Source organism: Ambystoma mexicanum, chromosome 6p, assembly GCF_040938575.1.
Source record: "Ambystoma mexicanum isolate Mex_15411 chromosome 6p, UKY_AmexF1_1, whole genome shotgun sequence".
NCBI classification, from domain to species: domain Eukaryota; kingdom Metazoa; phylum Chordata; class Amphibia; order Caudata; family Ambystomatidae; genus Ambystoma; species Ambystoma mexicanum.
The window spans coordinates 487,368,909-487,390,007 of NC_090935.1; the positions used below are offsets into that span (position 1 = coordinate 487,368,909).

The 21,099-nt window shown below is 47.6% G+C and overlaps 1 protein-coding gene across 3 annotated transcripts in view; it reads left to right on the plus strand.

Moving 5' to 3' along the window:
- The window catches only part of DDX4 (DEAD-box helicase 4), a 1,871,246-nt gene that overhangs the window by 1,518,614 nt on the left and 331,533 nt on the right, over positions 1-21,099 (plus strand). For all 3 annotated transcript variants that reach the window (XM_069627287.1, XM_069627289.1, XM_069627288.1), the window contains exon 18: positions 13,431-13,576. In XM_069627287.1, coding sequence (XP_069483388.1) covers positions 13,431-13,576 — 146 coding nt within the window. The remainder of the gene's footprint in view (positions 1-13,430; positions 13,577-21,099) is intronic.

The window sequence follows — 21,099 nt, forward strand, 5'->3', positions numbered from 1 at the left end:
GAGTACTGGAAAGGGCTAATCTGTGCCCCTTTTCTGTCTGTACCTCCCTGAGCATTGTTTCGCTCTTTTAACATTTAGACTTGGCTGGTGGCAGTGGTATCTACCCTAACTTTTCTACCGTGATTATATCAGATAAATGTGGTACTGTTCTTGGCTATTATATTAGCCTCGAACATAAACCCGCTTGACCAAATCGTCTTTCTTTTGGCTCCGGTTGGGTTTATTCGCCATTTCTTTTTGTTAAAGTCCTTGTGTTTTACTTTGTGCAGCAAACTAGGTTCGCCTTCTTTGTTCAGTCTTTTGGCAGGCTTCTGCAGAAAAGCCCTCCTCTTGGCGCCTGGGTGTCTAGGTAGACTGTGGGGAAGGGGTGTAGTCACCCCCTGCACAGGGTATCCTAGGAAACCCAAGTCGCATTTTGCCATGATTGGCTGAGGTGGTTGTCCCGGTTGGACAACCCCCCTGCTACGTGATTGACAGCCAGGCTGTGTGAATGGGGGTTTTAGGCATAAAAGGCAGGTCTCTTGGGCTAGAAGTCGGAGTCGCCTCTGGAACTACAAGGAACCGATGAAGCCCTCCTGCAGTCCTGAGCCATCTTCCCTTCAACGACTAAGAGGAGATTTAGTCCAGAGTCTTCTTCCCTTGAGCCTGGTGGGGATAACCAGCTCACCTTCCACAGCCAGAGGATCCTCTTCTTGGTTGAAATCGCTGCACACAGCTGTAGTGGTCCGGATAGCCATCTGAAGAGCCTCTCCTGTTTTAAAGGAGCGCTCCTTTTCTTCACTGTTGCTTCGCTGCTGCTGGCCTCATTCCTGGGTAGTGCAGATAGCTCCAGACGTCCTCCTTGTCCCCACCACTGAAGCTACAGGAACCGTGAGTCTGCAGGAACTACCAAGAACAACTGCCGTAGCACCAGCCTTTATTCAAACGATTAAGGTACTGTGTCCAACTTCGAGGAATTGGGGTGAACCCTTTCTCCTCACCCAAGGCGTGTCCTTGTCTTCCTTCCCTCTTATAACTTTTGCTTCCCTTTGTCAATTTCCAAGTACTCCTGGCAATCTCGAATCGTTAACTGTTCTAACCTTGTGATCCTCGACTACTGGATCCTGTCCTATTTGACACTGGCGCAGGCCTATTGACTTTTATCTACGTTTTAGAAAGTGTTCTCTGATTCTATCTGCCTTGACAAAAGTATTGCCTATGTTTTTTATCCCCTATTCTCTTGTGTTAATTCATGTGCTAAGTGTGTTTGACTATGGTAACATTTCTTCTCGCGAGTACGCCTTTCTTTCGTAAGACCGAGCTTTCATTACTGTCAAAAAGTGATCGTGTAATAACCCATGGTAAAGTCTTTGTTTCACAACACTGGTCTGTCAAATCCAAAGGTACTTACTTTGAATTGTTCTGCACAAGGGGAATTGGTTGTGTGTAGTATATTTGCAGTGTGATTTTATTTTAGTAGAAGTGAAGTGTTTCGTGAACAGATGGTTTAAAAATAAATGTACTTTTACCTTTTAAACCAGAAACCTTGAGTCAGTGTTTGCTTGAATCACAGTAATTGTAGTCCTTTGTGTAATCTCTACTACTGCTCATTTGCTCTTGAGATAAGTCTGGCTGCTCAGCCATTGCTACCAATTTTTCTGTGTATTACAGGCTTGTACCAAAGGTGAATTTGTACTACCACTTGTAGTCTTAATTGTGTGTAGTAGTCCCTAACGGCACTGCCCAGGATTCTGCCTAACACGGCCTGCAAGCTCCTCCGCCCTAAAACTCTGAAGGAGCGTAAGGTGAAAAGGTGGGCAGCCTACACTGTCAAAGGCCGATTCTTCCCCCACCCCCGCCGCAGCCGCTGAATGTGACGAAGGTGACAGTGACAACACGACCTCTGCACTGGAGGTTGTAGACCTCTTGACGGAGCGCTCTCACTCTGTGGCATCTGTCCCCAGCTCCGATAGGCACGGCTGGGGCCCTGCTTTGTGGGATGTAGACCCCGGCGACGCTGACGGACAATTACACGTCACAAAACACAAACCCCCGGCCATTCCTCGTCGAAGTCGATGAAGGCCTCTGCGCCAACGGGGATGCCAGCACCGCTGGCGTTTCAGCCCTCCCCGCAGCCGCAATCGCGCCTAGCCACTTGGCCTATGAATACAACGGGCGCTACCCCTAAAGTATCAGGTGCCGTCAAGTTACATTGCAAGAAGGAGTCCGTCGACGGCAATGTTCCAGCTCCGCCGAAAACCACTCCACACAATCAACTCAAGGCTGGGAGACTGGTCGCTGAGATCATCGCAAGGATCGTCTCCGATGACACTCGGACTCAAACGGCTGGCGAAGGAGGAGCCGAAGCCTGCGGAGAAGGTCAAGGAGACGCCGAAAATAGCAGAGGTATGTCAGGTGCGCCGGAACCCTCCCTCAGGTCGAAAGAGACTCAAACACTCCCCCATCGTCGGGCCCACGAGAAGGCTTCTCGGAGGGCGACAGGGGGATTTCCTCGACTTTGTGGGAGAGATCTTAACGTTTAGAGGCGGAAGAACAGATTTTTCCACCCTTAGACCATTCTGGGTCTTCCCATTGTACCAGGGAGAGATTTGAGAACTGTATTGACAGGTTACATAGGTTTGTTTCCTTTTCTGACCAGACCACACCTAGAAGGCCAAGGGATGAGGGCCCTCAGGGCCCTCAAGCCAAGATCCCTAAACTTTTCAACGCCCAGGATGAGGAACTGTACACATTACATCACTGAAGATGACCCCTATCTTGACACCCAGGACGATGATGGATTCTGGGAACCTGCAAGATCCTGTTGAGGGCTGGGGGGGGTAGACCCCGATATGTGACCCACAGCCATGGCAGTCTCCCGTGTCAACTGACCCTGATACTGTGGATTTAACCTCTCCACAGACTACTCCTGTTAGGGAGCCCTCGCCTATGGACGATCAGCCCACGTTTAACGCCATTCTACGCAAGGCTGAAGCACACTTTCAGATCGATACAGGAGATACTATCCCCGAGGTGGATTTTGTGGAAAAAAATCATTAAAGGAAAGCCACCGGCTATCCAGGCCATTCCTCTCCTCCATCAGAAAGCGCTTCGCGCCCTCTTTGTCTACACCAGCCTTGGTCAGGGGTGTTAACCCACGGATTGAGAAACTCTTCAGCCCCTCCCCCTCTGATCCTCTATATATTAGAGGTCATTCCATCCCAGACTCTCTGGTGGTGACCACCACGAGGAAAAAGGCGGGGGTTCCTCTTTCCACAGGAGAAGCGCCCCCCACCCCCTGATAAGGAAGGGAAGAGGCTCTATGCACTCGGGAAGAGGGTTACGGCCTTGGCGGCTTTCGCTACACGTATTGCCAACAATACAACCCTGTTGGCCAGTCACGCTGATGCCCAGTGGGCCTTGTTACGCGAAGGCCTTCAGGAAATTCCTGAGCCACTTCTCACCTGTCTTTTGGCCACAGTTACCGAAGGCACCCAAATGAACCAAAGCATCATTAAAAATACCTTAGATGCTGCGGAAACGGCTGGGCATTCCTTAGTTCAAGGCGCACTTCTGAAAAGGCATGCATGGGTTAGGAACTTGGCATTCAAGCCAGAGACTCGGGCGTCCCTTATTAACAAACCCCTGTAGGACTCCAACTTGTTTGGAAAGGCGGTGGACGACGACCTGGAAACTGCAAAAAAGGAACATGAAACCTTAAACACCTTGGACCCGATCACTAAACCTGGCAATAGGTGCCTTTTTCGTGGCCAACGCCAGCCTCAGCAACAGTATGTCTAAGGCACCAACTGGTCCTCCCCTCAAGGAACCAGTAATTACAACACGCAGTATGCCCAGAGAGGCCAACGTTGTGGCGAAGGAAGGGGTCAGTGTCCTACTCCTAGAGGCTCCCCGGCTGCCGCCACTGAATGACCCGAAGATTCGGGTCCCCTCCCATGCCTCCCCGGTCGGGGGCCGGTTAACATCCTTTCTCCAGGCATGGGAGAGAATTACCACAGACCATTGGATACTGTCAACAATAGCCCACGGCTACTGTATCGAATTCAGCCGGTCACCGACATTCAGACCTCCAAAGGGAAGAAGTCTCACACCAGAACACCTTCTCATCCTTCTTAAGGAAGTAGAATCGCTGCTGGAAAAAGGAGCCATAGAGGTCGTACCCCTGTCACGTGTAAAGGAGGATATTTATTCAGTGTACTTCCTTGTACGCAAAAGGATCTACCCGTGCTCACTGTATTAGATCTGCACCCAGCGAACAAATTTGTAAAATCTCAAATTTCGTATGGTCACTCTGCAGGAAGTAATCCCCCTGCTCACACAGCAGGATTACATGGCAACATTGGACATGAAAGATGTATACTTTCATATTTCAACGTTGCCAGCGCACAGGAAATGCCTCAGGTTCATGATAGAAGGGAAATACTATCAGTTCAAAGTGCTACCCTTCGGCATAGCCTCAGCGCCAAGGGTATTCATGAAAGTACTGGCAGTGGCTCATCTGCGCGGGTTGTCCATTCCGGTTTATCCTTACCTCGACGACTGGCTCATAACAGGGGATTCTTTTGAAACCTGCTTCTCGAATACCCAAAAGACTATAGTCTTCTTGTTCACCTGGGCTTCTCCATCAACAAAAAAGTAGTCCAGTCTAGATCCCAGCCAGGTCAAGCAATTCCTAGGGGCTCTAATTCGAGCAAGGGACGGCCTTTTTCACTTAGCCGGTGGAGAGGTGACAGTACGCAAAGCCATGCGATTGCTGGGAATGATGGCGTCATGTATTTACTTGGTTCCCCACTCGCACCTGCGCCCAATGCAAGAGTGGCTCAACAGCCAGTGGTGTCAGGCCAGCGGACAATGGGACGATCTAGTGGTTGTCTCGCAAGCCTTGGTTCTCTCGCTGCGGTGGTGTTCGAGGGAGAACCTTGTGAAGGGGAACTACTTCACCACCCCTGCAGCGGAATCCACTCTAACCACAGACTCATCCCTCACAGGATGGGTGGCTCACCTGTCCCATCAGACTGTGCACAGAGTCTGGACTTAAAGTGTGGCGTCCAACCATATAAACCTTCTGGAATTGTTGGCGGTCTTCAAAGCACTGAAGGCCTTCCAGACACATCTGCAAGGAAAGACAGTGCTGATCCTCACGGACAGCACCAAAGCCATGTATTACCTGAGCAAGTAGGGGGGCACTCACTCTCCAGGTCTGTCCAAGCTGTCCCAGAACATCTGGAAGTGGGCTCTCAAACACCTGTGTCTGTTATCACATGTCCCAGGGGATCCCAATCTTCTGGCAGACGGACTCCGCAGAGACTTCCCTCTACCCGCAGAGTTCAAATGGCGATTACACAGAGACATCGTCTCCAACGTTTTCCCAGAATGGGGCTTCCCAGAGATCGACTTGTTCGCAACTCTGGAGAACACCCAATGCCAAGATTGCGCCTCCAGGTACCCCTAGAACCGCTCCAAGGGAAACGGGCTCTGGATAATATTGTCAGGGAAATTTGTCTACGCTTTTCCCCTGACTCCCCTTCTCAACAAGATAGTGCACAAGATACACCAGGAACCAGTCACCATGATATTGGTGGACCCCATGCGGGCCCGCCAACCCTGGTTCGCTCATCTAATGGAGATGTCACTATCCCCTCCAGTGAAACTACCCTGCCCGTACAACACTTTGTCACAGGACAGGGGCCGGACGCTGCACCCATGCCCGCAGACCCTGAACTTGCCAGCCTGGCTACTGAGGTCATAGAATTTGGACATTTGCAGCTCCCTCAGAGATGCATGGACCTTCTCAGGGAGGCTAGTAAAACGAACACTCTTTACTGCTACTCTAGTAAGTGGAAATGGTTCGTCATCTGGTGTAACTCAAGAAGCGTCAACCCTGTTGACTACTCTTCCACACACATTGTTTTATACCTGACGCACTTGCTGGACTCGGGTTTAGCCTTTAATTCCATTAAAGTTCACCTAGCTGCACTCTCCGCCTACACTACGTCACAACATAAGGTGTCATGGTGGAAGGTTCCAGTTATTAAAGCCTTCATGGAGGGAGTGAAAAGAATTCACCCTCCTATATCTAATGCAGCTCCTGAATGGGACCTGAACGTTGTGTTAACCAGGCTAATGGGCTCCCCCTTCGAGCCCATGCATAAAGCGAGCCTTAAGGATCTCACTCTTAAGACTGCTTTCTTGATTGCTATCACCTCCATTAGGAGAGTGATTGAACTACAAGCACTCTCAATCTTAGACCCCTTTGTAACAGTTCACAAAGATAAGGTGGTGCTACTCACAAACCCTATATTCGCACCTAAATTCATTTCAAAGATCCATGTCAACCAGTCAATAGAACTACCAACGTTCTTTCAAAACCCATCAAACGTGGGTGATAGTTGATGTGCGCAGGGTGGTCCTGTTTTATATGGAAAGCACTCTACCACTAAGAAAGACTGATCAGTTCTTTGTCTCAGTGGCGGCAGGAAGAGAAGGAGATGCAGTTTCCAAATCCACTATATCTAGATGGATTGTGCAGTGCATCACTCTGCTACACCCTTGCTAAGAGAACTGCCCTTCAAGCCTAGAGCACATTTCACTTGAGGCACGAGGGCATCCATAGCATTCATTGCAAATGTTCCCCTTGAGTCCATTTGCAAAGGAGCAACCTGGAGTTCTGTACACACCTTTTACAAAACACTATTGTCTAGATGCCCATTCTAGATCTGATTCCCAGGAGGGACAAGCAGTACTAAGACAACTTTTCTCTACTGTTCCTTCTCACAACCCACCTCCACCTCCGGGTACTGCTCGCTAGTCTATGCACAGCATGTGATTCTAAGCAGATTAACAAACATCAGAAGACATGCATTACTTACCGTAAAAGCATGTCTGATGGTTGTATCTGCTTAGATTCACATGCGCCCACCCTTCCTCCCCGCTCGGGTGGAAGGAACATAGACGTCCTATTACTTTTCTCTTTTCTGTACTCACTCACGTTAGTCATAAGGCTCCCTGATGGCACAAAAAATCAAATCTGAGGGACCTCGGCACGTGAGGGATTTTGGGTACACTGCACGTCACTATAGGGATAGTGTTACAGACACGCCTATGCCGACGTCCCCTTTCAGTCCCCGAAAGACACGATGCAATACTCCGCAGTGACCACTGGATGTCGGACTATATGCACATCATGCGAGTCTAAGCAGATACAACTATCAGAAATGCTTTTACAGTAAGTAATGCATGTCATGTCAAAGATGTACATATACAGCAAGGAGGGTGACCAGGTCCATACTGGGGTGGAACCTCTCTGCTCTAGGGAAGTGAGCGATTTCCCAGATGAATTATACATCGATGGGGAGAGGACCTGCAAGGAGCCAGTGGCCTTGCAACCTCTCTGTAGATGGTCTGTATGCCAGCTCCCACCCTGGGTAAGCCTCAAGCTGCGTTCCAGCGCCTGATGGCTAAAGTGTCCAGTAATTTGAGATGCTCTGCCCCATCCAGCTCCAAAGTTTGTGAAATTTTGTACGTGTCCCCCAAGGAGGAGCCGCTCCTGCCCTTCAATGTGGCAGTGGAAGCATCCGTACTGGAGGCATGGGTGAAGCCTGCCCTTGTTATGGCTGTGGACAGTGACATGGCAAAGAAACACTGTCCTGCTCCGTCAGACATGGCCTTTCTCTCCCATGTTTCAATGGAGGGCTTAGTAATCTTTTTTAAGTCCAGCTCTAACTTATTAATGACACAATTGTGCACCTCAAGTTGTCCCCCCTTTGAAGACATTGCACTTCTTGCCTCTCCATTGGATATTCCCACCAAAACAACCCTTCTTACTGCTAGTCTGCTTCTCTCTACATAATATACTGCCTCTGGAGGTTAGGTTAATATACTTTGTATTTGAAATTTCATAGAAAATGTTAGACTACTGCAGCGTATGTTGCCCTTTCACCAGTTTTTAATAAGTGCAGCAATATTTAGAACTGCAGTAAGAACAATACTCTTACGTCCCGTCCCCTTTCTTCCATACTGCGTGGGCGTCCCTCGCAAGGGACGGGAGACGGAAACTTTATCACCAGAAAAAACCTTCTTCCCCTTTAAATTTAGAGGTGCACGGGGTGCGGCCCTGAGAGCATGCACCGCTTTCACTGAGCCCTCGGTCCCCTTTTCCGCGTCAATGGGAATGGGCCGAATTCACCAGCGCTCTTGGGTTTGGCTTCAGCCATGTAATTCCAGGCACGGATACTTCTTCTTTGTCTTATCATTCAGGTACTCAGTCCTCCAGTGTCAAGCTACTCCCTGGCGCATGTCGACTTATACAGGGGTCCATCCTGCTACGGGCTCTTCCCGACTAAAGACCCCCACGCCCTCTGCCTACGGTGCCTTGGCCTTGCCCACGGCAGGCAAGCTTGTACCACGTGCAACACGCTTTCCTCGAGGTCTCTGAACAACAGACTAGCCAGGTGGAGGGAGCTCTTCCAGAGATCGCCTCCAAAGGACCTTAAGGACTATGTATATCATCGATCCAGGCCCAAGGTAGGGCCGCTCTTTTCCAGTGCACCCCTTAAGGGAGACTCCTACCCAAGGAATCACCCGCGTGGGAGGGACTGATCAGGTCCTGATACCAGCACAAGTACCAAGGCTGAATCAGCTACCGGCCGTCAGGCCGAGGGATCAGTAGATCCTCCCGGTGACGGTGCTGAGGGACCGGAAGGTTCTTTTACCAGGTCTTCACCCGAGAGGCTATGCCCTAGTACCAGCATCATGTCCGGGGGGGGGGGCGCCATTACGCAGTTCTACCAGCAAATTCCCAGTCGGCGAAATGCCTACCAGGCCTCGGCTGAGGAACAGGGTAGCCCCCATGATCCACACTACAGCCCTGGACGGGGTGGGGCCCCAGTGAGCCGAGCAACACTACGCAGGTACCTGAAAGGCAGCTTGAGAAAATGGCAGCCGCGCTAGAAAATCCAGACATCCGACTGACTCCCCTCCAATGAAGGCAGGCGGAGGACCGTGTGTCAAGGTGGGACTGGTGTCAACCAGGTATGTGGCCTACAGCTTACCCTTCCTTCGTGCAAGGCAGTTTCCTGCTGCGTCCATACAGGCATGGCAAGCAACAGCTCCAGCATACGCCGACTACCCCTTCGGTTCCCCCTACCACCAATCCAGCCTGCGAGAACAGGTTTTTTGAAAAGTTCCTCGGACTCATGAAATCTCCAGAGATGCGGGTCATCCTCGGGGACTCCATCAGGGACTGGCTCCCTCCAATGGCTCTGGCGCCGCATACACTAGTAAGGCTGCTCCGGTCCCTTTTCGGCCTCAGCAGCCCGCTCCGGCCACCCAACCGATTGCGCAGGTGGTTGGGCAGGTGGTTCCATACCAGCCCCGGGCTGCGGTCCCCGCACCTCAGCCCGCAGCTCCTAGCGCACCCCAAACCCTGCACCCTTGGACCCACAGGTGGATACTGTTAGGCAGAATTATATGCAGTACCCTTTGGGAACAATACACACAATTAGAACTACAAGTGACAGTACAATTTCACCTTTGGTACAAGCCTGTACTACACAGTTATAGTGGTAGCAGTAGCGGAGCAGCCAGACTTATCTCAAGAGTAAGGGAGCAGTACAAGATAGTTGCACAAAGGACAGCAATTACTTAGATTCAGGCAAACACTGACGCAAGCTTTCTAAGTAAAAGAATATATATTTATTTACTCAACAGTTGTATAACATTTCACTATTCTAAGCAAGGTCAACATCACAAATACACCACACCACTTCCCTTAAATTCCATACAAGTTAAGCTCACAAAATCAAGTGGGAGCAAAATGGCACTCCAGCAATTTAAAAGGTAGGGAAAGACGTTATTAGAAATTAGGCAAAACCAACAGGTAAGTATTCCGAGCAGTTGAACAAGGAGAGACTACAGTGAGATAATCAGCTAGAAAAGGCTTGGGGCCAAAGTCAGTAGGTCAAAAGTCTTTTGCTCAAGATCACACAGTTCAGGGTAGTTCGCAATAAAGTTTGTGGCACAGATTCCAGACGAGGTTGGTTGGTAGAAAAGATAGTTCAAAGAGAAGAGAAGGACAAGCCCTCAGATTGGAGAAAGATTTCAAACACTTCCACCGCGGCTGAGCGAAACGCACAACCGGATTGGGCATAGTACCTTCAAACGGAGAGGGGCTGTAGCTGAGGCAGACGTTCCTGGTAGTTCCTGCAGGCTCACGGTTCCTGAAGCGACTGTCGGACTGATCAGAAGGAGGAAGACTGGAGGGTCCTGCACTACCCAGGGAAGAAACCAGCAGCAGCGCCAAACAACAAATAAAAGGTGCGCTCCTTAAAACCCAAGCAGGGTCTGAACTTCCTGGCTATCCGGCCCACTGTAGCTCTGTACAGCGAATTCAACCAGAGGGGTCTTGGCTTGTAGTTTGGGCAAACTGGTTGGTCCCGCCAGCTCAAGGGAAGAAGTTTCCTGGAGGATCTTCCCTGTTGTCAGAGTTGGAGATTCAGACCGGCAGCAGGGCTTGACCGGGCGGTTCAGTCGTGGTAGGGGTCCTCTTCTTCCAGTTCCTCGTTGGTTCTTTCGTTCCAGTGGCGACTGTTCTTTCAGTCCCAGAGACCTGCTTTTTATGCAGTTTTCCCCCCATTCATACAGCCTGGCTGTCAATCGGACAGCAGGGTGGCTGGCCTGCCAAGGCCAGTCCCCTTAGCCTATCGGACAAGAGTGCGACTTGGGTTACTACGGCAGAGGTCCAGGCAGCCTGACCGTTCACCGTACCAGCATCGGCAGAAACAACAAAAGGAGGGGAGGGGTGGGGTAGGGGCTTTTTCTAGTCCCCCTCCTCCGCAACAGCCTCAGAGGGAAAGAAGGCATGGCACACTCCTCCGCGTCCACGTGTCTCCAGTGGGGGGCAGGCTTGCTCTTGACACACATTTCTGGCGCCAGAATTTCATGGACCCCTGGATCCTCTGTAGTCTCCACGGGGTACCGCATCCCTGTCCAACCGCCTCCTCCCCTTCACTCCCACAGGTTGGGACAGCAACTCTTTTGGCGGACATCCGTTCGCTCGTCGAGAGCCAGGCAGTGGAGGAAGTACCAGCTTCCCAGCGAGGCTTGGGCTTTTACTCCAGGATTTTCGCCATTCAGAAGAACCACCAGGCGGTCTGAGACTTGTGCTGGACCTTTCCACCCCCAACCTCTCCCTACCTGTACAAAAATTCAAGATGGTTACGCCAGCTTTGATAGCGGAGACATTATGCAAGGGAGACTGGATGTGCTCCCTGGATCGGAGCTATGCATACCCACACGTCCCGATCTGGCAGCCTCATTACTTTCTACGATTCAGGTTCATGGGCTGCCATTTCCAATACAAGGTGCTTCCTTTCTTCCTCAACTTGGCCCCCAGGGTCTTTACCAAGCTGATGAACTCTGTGGCAGCCCTTCTCAGGGCTCAGGGCCACCAAATCTACCCGTAACTTGACAACTGGCTCGTCAGGGCTACATCTCCGGAAACAGTGCTCCTACTTCTCACACTCTTATGAACGCACTGCACCAGCTGGGCTTTTCACTCAACCTCAAGAAGTCGCAGCTGCAGCCCACGCGGAGACTGACTACCTTGGGCCTCATTTGGGTCACGTGCTCCGAGAACGGTTTTCCCTTTCAAGATCACAGCCATCAAGAGTGCCTCTGCGCACTTACTCGGCAGAGAAGTGACCTCGGCTTGGTGGTACCAACACCTACTGGGTCTCATGGCAGCGGTCTTCTTGGCCGTCCCCCACACGAGACTCAGGATGGGGAGGCTACAGCTGCACTTTGCAGCATCCTGGAAACAGGAAAGGGGACATCAATCAGAGATGATACACGTTCCTCAGTCATTTCACCCAGACCTCACATGGTGGTCCAGGGACTGCATCCTGCACACAGGCAGGCCTTTCTGGCAACCGTACACACCCCCCCCCCCACCTCCCACAGTGCAGGCTGGCAGTCATCATGTGGGAGTGGGCCCTGGAGAACAATATCTACCTCAGAGCGGTCCACCTGCCAGGGGAATCCAACCTGGAGGCAGACCAGCTCAGCAGACTGGGAGCGGACATCTAAGAGTGGCAGCTAAACGACCTAGTGCTACAGGAGATCTTTTGCAAATGGGGTCACCCTCTGGTGGACCTCTTTGCCTCCCGGGGCAACTGGAAGTGCCAACGGTTCGCCTCCTGGCAGGGCCTGGGCTCCCTGGGTGGCGCCTTCCAGATCAGGTGGGACGAAATGACAGCATACACATTTCCACCCACTGCCCTCATTCACAGGGTGATATGCAAGATCAAGGAGTCTAGCCTCCTCAGCATCATCCTAATAGCTCCATTGTGGCCATCAGGCGGGTCACCATTACGACAGCCTGGCTAGTCAGCCTCACCTCAGCTCTCAGAATTGGCGGAATCCAGGCGCTGGTCGCCTCAGAGCCATACAAGGTAGTCCTTCCAACGCACCCAGCATTCCTACCTAAGGTGCCGTCAGCATTCCATCTGAACGAAGAGATTGTGTTGCCCACTTTTTTTGCCGAGCCCTAAGACGAGGCACAGAATTCTACACTGCGTTGATGTCAGGCGTGCCCTGAAATTCTACCTGGATAGGACCAAGGGCTTCCGCAAGTTGGATGCTCTTTTTGTCACCTTTGGTGAATCAAGACCGGGGTATTGGGCCTCCATACCTGTTGGATGGCTCAGCCATCAAAGAAGCCTACGAGGGACAGCACAAGCCACTGCCGGCCAACATGCACGCACACGGGGTCAGAGCCAAGTCAACGGCCATCGCTTTCCAGCGGCATGTCTCCTGGCAAGTCATAAGCAGGGCGGCCACATAGGCCACCCCTTCGGCTTTCCACAAACACTACTGTTTGGATGCTGGCTCTAGATCAGACGAGGCTGTCGTACAGGCAGTTCTTAGAAACCTGTTTGGTTAAAGAGGGTATCCTCTCCACCCTGGGGCTACACTCAGTTATAATCACCCATGCAGTATAGAGGAAAGGGGACGGGACGTAAGAGTAATTATTAGTTACTCACCATAGTGACTACCTTAGTCCCCTTTCCTCCATACGTCCCACCAACCTCCCCCGTAATTAAACTGGTGTCATTAGGCAATGTTGAATCTATTGTAGACACGTCTATGAGACTGAGGTGTGGCTCTGGAGGGCGGAGTCATGGCAGCGCATGCTCCCAGGGATGCACCCCCTTTGCCTCTAAATTTAGGGGGAAGGTTTTTTTTCGGGTGAAAAAGGTTTCCGTCTCCTGTCCCTCACGAGGGACGCCCATGCAGTATGGAGGAAAGGGGACAGAGTATGTTAGTCACTACGGTGAGTAACTTACAATTTTCAAATCATGCCTGTGTCTTTCATTGTTAATTTGGTTTGAAGAGCTCACTTTCACATTTTTTAAATTTCCTCTTTTTTTCAGTTTGGCTAGAGAATTTTTAAAACCAGATTATTTATTTGTCACTGTTGGGCAAGTTGGTGGAGCATGTGCTGATGTTCAGCAAAAAATACTTGAAGTTGACCAATATGAAAAGAAGGATAAATTGGTTGAAATCCTGCAAGGATTAGGTAACATTCCATGATTGACTTCTGTTTCAATGTTAATGTATGTTTTCTCAACCATTTTGCCATTTTCCTGGACATTTACTGCCTTGAATTGTATCTTCTCCAGTCCTTTATGCAATATGTTATTTATCTAATTGCATTTAAGGCTAATAAGAAAATGTCTGCCAATCGTCCCTCTGAAAATGTAGTAATGTTTCCGGTGGATAGTATATTGCCTCATATTAGCCAGCTATTGATCTGGAAAATGTAATACATCCACTCTGGCACTGGTGACTCTTATAATGTGCTCTGCCACTGTATTATGGGGGCCACTAGGCTTTGCAATGTGAATTGTGGATGTTTTTATTAAATGCTAAAAGCTCCATTCAGTGGATTGCATTCTCCCTCAGATTTCTCATCTCGATATCCCATTGAGCGTCAGCTGCTCAGAACTTTTCGACCAGGGGCTGTGACGAATAACCGGATGTGGTCACTTCTCCCCCAGGGGTAGCCACTTCCCATAAGGCCACTTCCCGATAGTCCCCCTGGGGGTGGTACTCAGCGGCTGGGTCTTGGGCAGGAGAACCCCTCCCCCCTATGGGATTAGTGATGACCTGGGTTGAACATGGTATCCCCATAACCCACCTAACCCTAGACACTTTCCGACACCACTCATACTAGCACCTTCCCTAGTGTACCCATGTACCTTTGCCATATCAGTAATGTGGAATGTACTGGGACGAGGAAGAGTGTAGACTCAAAAAGGGACTTGTATCCCCTGTGTACTGAGATGAGGGAGAGACCAACTGGGAATTTGCAAGATCAGTACTGGGACGAGGAAGTGCCGAAGAATGAAGAGCACCTTCTTAAACAATTGAGTGGTCTAGTCTACGCTGACTTCCTAATGGTCAAAACATACCAGAAATAGGACCGGGAAATTCGAACCATGAGGGAGATCCTCCCTCAAATAACCTGAAGGTTCGTGAGCCGCGGGAGGGACTGGGATGCCAAAAGTGCAACTAATGGGATGCTTGCCTGCCGGCACAGACATCCCTAATATGTCCACTGCAACCGAGCAGAAGGAAACCGGAGCCCGGGCAATCAGCTGGACAAAGTAGCTAAAGCGTGTCATCCACTTGGAGCATGCTGCTCGAAAGCAGGGAGCTGCTTTTGAACTGCTGCAGAGTCGAGGGAGTGAAGAAGGTTCAGGAGCAAGAGACCCAGAAACAGTTAGACTGGTGAGCTACCAGAGAAGCATTTGAAAAGCGGGAGGCTTGTGGGGAACCCCGAGGACACTTACCACACTGAGACACAGGTCTGGGACCCGCGCCCAGTAAGAAGTGATATCAAAAAACATCTTAGTGGCAGTCTGTGGTGGACTGGGAAACCAGGGCTGACTAGACTACGAGAGAAAGAAAGAAGGGCTTACTGGGACCCAAGAGAAAGAAATATAAGAAATCCATATAAAGGAGTCGGGACCCGAGCGAGAGAAATCCATACAAATGGGTCTGGGACATCAGAGAAATAAAAACACACCGAAGGGTCTGGAACCGAACAAATAGAGGCCGTCCCAAGCAGATTGAGAACCCATGGCGGCCTAGACTACAAGTGAGCAGAGGAAATCACTGGCATTAGGGTCTTTGACCCAATGAAGGGATTACACTCTCTTGCCACAGTGAACATTGGAAAATAGGCCAGGAGAAGAAAGACACTTGTCCGGGTAATTGGAAAACTTGAGTAATAAAAGGGGGAGGGATGCATCTCCCTGACACTGTGGAGATACAAGACTTTGGGTTCAGAGATCCTTGCTGAAACCCCAATCCAAGGAACCCTTTCTAAAAAAAATTTAAAAAAATACTATTTGCACTTTTCTGAGAACATTTCTTTTCTGCATCCTCCGGAATTGAACTTTGGCATTTGTCTAGGAAAAGGGAGTCATTCTTCTGGACCAAGAAGAACATACCTTACATTTCTAGTGTAAGGTACGGAAGTAGGTTTTGGACACAGGATGGTGAACTCTTTTTTGCTTTAGACTGACATCCTGACAGATGCCTTAGTATTTGCAGGGAAGCCCCTATTAGAACTAGGGTCAGACAGGATTTTCTCTTTATTTCCTCATCAATAAAGATCTATAGCCAAAAGTATGCCACATGTTTGTCAATCTTACTTCTACACCTCCGGGCGTAGTCATGCCTCCATCCAGGACCAACAGGTCCCATGGGTGTTCTTCTTTTTTTTAATTTTTTTTTTTTATTTAAAATGTCATTGGTTTATATAATTAAACCTTGCATTTATATTTCACCTGAAGAATACAAATAAGATAAGAAAAGGAACAAAACAAATTAGTAGCATTTACATCCGTCACACGGGGGCAAAATCAAAGTAAATTCGGGATACAATGTCAATCCAAAAACGAATCACAGCTGTGATCATTCTTCTATTGCTTCCAGATAGTATGAGCGACCATCGCTCCTATGGGTCCAAGATTCTTGTGGGAGTCAAATATAGTTGTGCAATTGCAGTGCGTTTTTTTTGTGAGGGCAGAACCATTCCATCAGGAGGTGGTATATTGTTTCAATGGAGGCCGCGTCCATGCAAAATCAGCAAGACCGGTTGCGAGTCGAGCATCTATTTCGAATCCCATTGATTTCTTGTGTGGGTAAGATGTTCAATCTTAATCAGAGAAATACATCGATCTGGGAATAATTCGAGATACGGTGGTTATTCGTTTATAGCTCTGATGTTATTTGAGCAGTTCATCGCTAGTTTGTACTGGTTTTTGATGGCTTGAGTTCTTATCCAATCAAGTCTTCCTACTTGCAATTTCGCTTTTTGTGGCCTGTAAAGCAGGGTGTCCAACGAGATGTCGTTGTCGTTCCTTTGTGCCTGAACAAAGTCTTTCCATTTAATCAAGGCTACAGGATTGATGTTTGTTGGATTAGAGCGGACTATGTCCCACGCAGGCATACAATCGTTATTCAGGAGTTTTCTGAGCAGGTTAAGTTGTTTCCATTTTATTAATGAATTCAAGGATTGCAGACCCAATTCGAATCTAATACGTGTGGCAGGGACAGCATTAGGTAGAGAAAGGACTTTTGACCAGAAGATACGTTTGTGTTTGTTCCATATGTCATCCCGAAGGTTGATCATGGTCTCTCCACCTTATGTGAGGATTGGAGCTGCTTTCTGCTTGTAGAAAAGAATAATGGGTTTTATTGAGTACTTTCCATATTTATGTATAATTAAGCCTTGACGTGCTAATGTTCTTGCTTTGGTTATTGGGTGAATTGCCCACGGTTCTTCAGTTGTAGATTGACTAATCCACATCCCCAAGTACTTGAAAGGTTTAACTTGGGTGAATTTTTTTTTCTCTGTTCAGATGGAAGGCGGGCAGTTTAGCTGAAGAACTTGTTTCGAGGGTGAGGGCCATCACTTTAGTTTTTTTGAAGTTTATTTCTAATTCGTTAGTGATCATGTAGCGGTCAGTGTTGCTCAGCGCAAGTTGTAATCCTCTAGGAGTCTTTGAAAATAGCACAATGTCATCCGCATATAACATTGTAGGAATCACTGTGGAGTTCAATTTTGAAGGATTTGTTAGGGGAGAAGCTACTGAATCTTCGAAATCTGAGGTAAAAGAATTGTAAAGTGCAGCTGCTAAAGGACAACTTTGCTTTACCCCATGCCATGTTTTAATGGGTTGAGATACAAGGCCGGCTTTAGATAGCCTGATCCAGATTTCAGTGTTAGAATACAGAAGTTATATTGGTTCTATGATATGTGGACATCCCCATTTCGTTAATTTGGCCCACAGCATGTTTCTGTTGATTTTGTCAAAAGCCAAATGAAGATCAATGAATGCAGCATACGTCTGGGTTTTAGATCTGAATGATTCATGTTTTATCAGATTCAAGATAAACAGGTTAGTTGTTGTGCCGATGTATTTTGTGAAACCTGTCTGTGTTGTTGCATGTCTTTGTGCTCCGGCTGCCCATTTGTTGAGCCGCTGTAGTAATAGATTTGCAAACAGTTTACCCAGCGGATGCAAAAGGGGCAATAGGTCGATAATTTGAGTGCTCTTCAGACGGACCTTGTTTATAAATTGGTATCAATACAGCTCTTTGCCAGGAGCGAGGTATGCTTTTTGTTTTGTTTATTAGGTCCAGGATTTGTGAAAATAGTGTGGGCCATATCTCTGGATCTTTTTTGATGATACAATTGGTGAAGCTGTCCGGCCTTGGGGCTCTTCATACATTTAACTTGTTGATTGCTTCGGTGATGTCGAAAAAGGTCTGATCAACTGACCATTTGGCATCATAGCAAACTAGATCTTTTCCATTAGGGTGGTGTTGGTATAGGTGCTGAAAGTGTAGTTCCAATTCTCTTCAGAGACTTCAGAAATCAGATTACCCCCTTGCTGTTTTGGATAGTTTAAAAGCTTCCATAGGTCTCGGGTATTGCCCGGTCCTAGTGCTCGCAGCATGGTCTCTGCGTCATGTTGTTCCAAGATCATATTGGTATTTTTTAACCAATTTGAAAAAATTTGTTTGGCTTTTTTGATTTCAACATTATGAGTTATATAAGGGTCTTTTTAAATTTGTTTAATCAATTGCTTTAACTCTTTCTTCTTTGCAGCTATTATGGGGTGGTAGACAGGCTTATGCTCCTTTGCCGACATCGTTTTGTCATTGGTTTTCTGTTGTAAGCTGAAGGTCTAGGTTGGTTGAGCTATGTCTTGTTGTCGGCCAGGCTCTTACTAGGATGTAATGATCGCTGTCTTCGATGTAGATGTTTTCACCACATTGTATGGGCGACTGTATAGAACTTGATCGGTATATGTAGTCGATAATCCCACTGCTCTGATCTCGTGACCATGTTATGGTTGGGAGATTTGGTTTTTTGATCAATCACGTCAAGGCACGTCATGTTTTGGTGAAGCATCTCCTTAGACCATCTTCGTGCACGATGTTCTAGATTGTATTCGTCAAGTTCTAGACCTGAAATAGAGAACAGATATATGTTCAGATCCCCACAAATTATGAAGTCAATACCAGGATTGTTAAGCGTTGCTACATCCATTGTAGTAAGAAAGTTATCTATAAACATTTCATCTGCAATACTTTGGGAGTTCCAATATGTGTTAAGCACGCCTAAGTATTCGTTCTGATTAGATGAGTGATCAATGGAGTCGGTGATCTTAGAGTATGGCTCATGTAGCAGAATTATTATCTGGATCCAAGGATTGATAAATTCATGTTTGACTTCTTTTAGCTGCGAGTCCATCCTAATTAAGGTCAATAAACCTGCAGAGGGACGTCCTTTTTGATTGGAAATTGCTGGGTTCATATATGTATTGAATCTGTTACACCGGTTTTTGGAGTCTCTTGGAGACATATCACATCTGCTGTTATGAATTCTGATCTATGTTGATCGAAAAGATGACCATGGCCTCTTTTGTTCCATGAACAAACAGTTAGCAAAGGGATGGCGTCACCACTTAATTGCTAGTGCTGGTTATAATAGGTTGTATCAGAGTGTCTAGAGGAGTCGTTCCTTACTCTCCTGATCGTATGGCGGTTTGTCTGATGATCTAGGAGCTCTTGTCTTTTTCCCGATAACAGGAGAGTAGGTGCAAGTTCTCTGTTTGTATGTAGTGTTTGGAGAAAATGAGCTGCTTGAGATCGTGATTTGTGAATACATGGATATTTCACTAGTGGTATTATGCGAGTCATATTGCGCATCTTGGTTGGATTCAATTGTTCCAAGATTGAATCCCAGAGCTTGGAAAGCGTCTATTTGATTTGTAATCATTCGTAAGATCTTATTACTGCAGCAGTCAATCCATATTGAATTCAGTTTGTCTGGGTTGGTGAATTCAACCAAGTCGATATCCTTTGTTGTTGTTAGTTAGACCGTGTATAGCGTGTAGGAGCCGGCGCAGATTTGTTCGGTTGAGATCAGTGTTTCATCATCTGTTAACTCTTTCCAACTTTATGTACAAGAAGGGAGTTGAGGTGGAGATGCGCTAAACACCATAAGCGGCTCCGGCAAAGTGCGTCTCCATGTCCTGTTCAAAAACCAGACAATCCATTTTGATTCATTAATCAGAATTATTATAGAAATACAGACATCTCGTGGTCTGTGTTGAGACCCCGTGTGGTACAACGTAATAGGCAAATAATTTTCGCCTCAATTTGGCGCAATTTCAGCTCAAGGTTGCCACCCCTTTTCCCCTTATGAGCCTTCATCAGACCAATAAAGCGCAAGTCAGCAATATCATCTAGCTGATGTTCCAATTGCCAATGAACGGCCAAGGGTGACTTTGGTTCAAGCATTTTGAGGCTAGACAAGTGTTCCCGGATTCGGATACGGAGTTGACGAATAGTGCTACCCACATACAATTTCTCACAGATACAAATGATGGCATAGACCACATGAGTAGTCTTGCAATTAATAAAATCACGTATTTGAATTTGAGTTCCAAAATGGTCACAAAAGGTTTTGCATTTAGCAACAGCCCAAGGGCATTGGTTACAATTACCACATTTATGAAAACCCCCCGGTTGTTTTAACCACATAGAAGAACTTGGTTGGTTATCAAAAAATGAAGGACTCACAATACTTTTGATCGTAGGTGATCTTGTAAAGGTAAATTTGGGCTTTGGAGTCAAGAATGGTTGTAAATCTTTGTCAAGTCTTAGAATATGCCAATGCTTTGCAACCATTTTATATAGCAATGAAGAATCATTCGGGGTGGCAACCTTGAGCTGAAATTGCGCCAAATTGAGGCGAAAATTATTTGCCTATTACGTTGTACCACACGGGGTCTCAACACAGAGCCGCTTATGGTGTTTAGCGCATCTCCACCTCAACTCCCTTCTTGTACATAATTTCTGGTACCAGCCAGGGTGGACTGGCTGGCGCAGGTGGTAGTGCAGCTCACACTTCAATTTCTTTAGTATCAACACAAACAGTGAATACTAGCGCACAGACCTCGAATGCGATAATCCACATCTTTTTCTTTCCAACTTTAGTCTATTTCGTATAGAGGACCTTCTTGGGTCTATAAATTGTGGGAGTTTCAGTGAAGCCAAGTCTCGTTGAGGTAACATGGTGTCATTTAGAGATGTATCCGATATTAGTGAACCATCTAGATTTATTTTAGAGTTTAAATCTTCAAGAAGCGCTGCAGCTTAAATAGATGTCTCAATAGGAGAAGCTGACGAGTGAATTTCAGAGCATGTTTGTTCATAAGTCTATTGTTATTTGAGAAGATTCGTTCAAATGATTATCCTTGTGGATGCTTATATTGTCCTCTTGATTTGAATAAGTTGAAAGGTTTATCAAAAGATCCAATGTTGCTGCATCTGTTTCGTCTTGGATTTTCAATTTGATGCCTGGGTTATCTTTGGGTTGTTCTTTCTTTGCCGCTTGTTTACTAAATGGTATAGTCTGGTGGGGTGAAGGGAGAGTTAGATTTCTGAGGAAGGCTCTCGAGCCCTTTTGCTGTTTTTTCATTTGGTGTCTTTGTTTGGATAACGTAGGTGGTT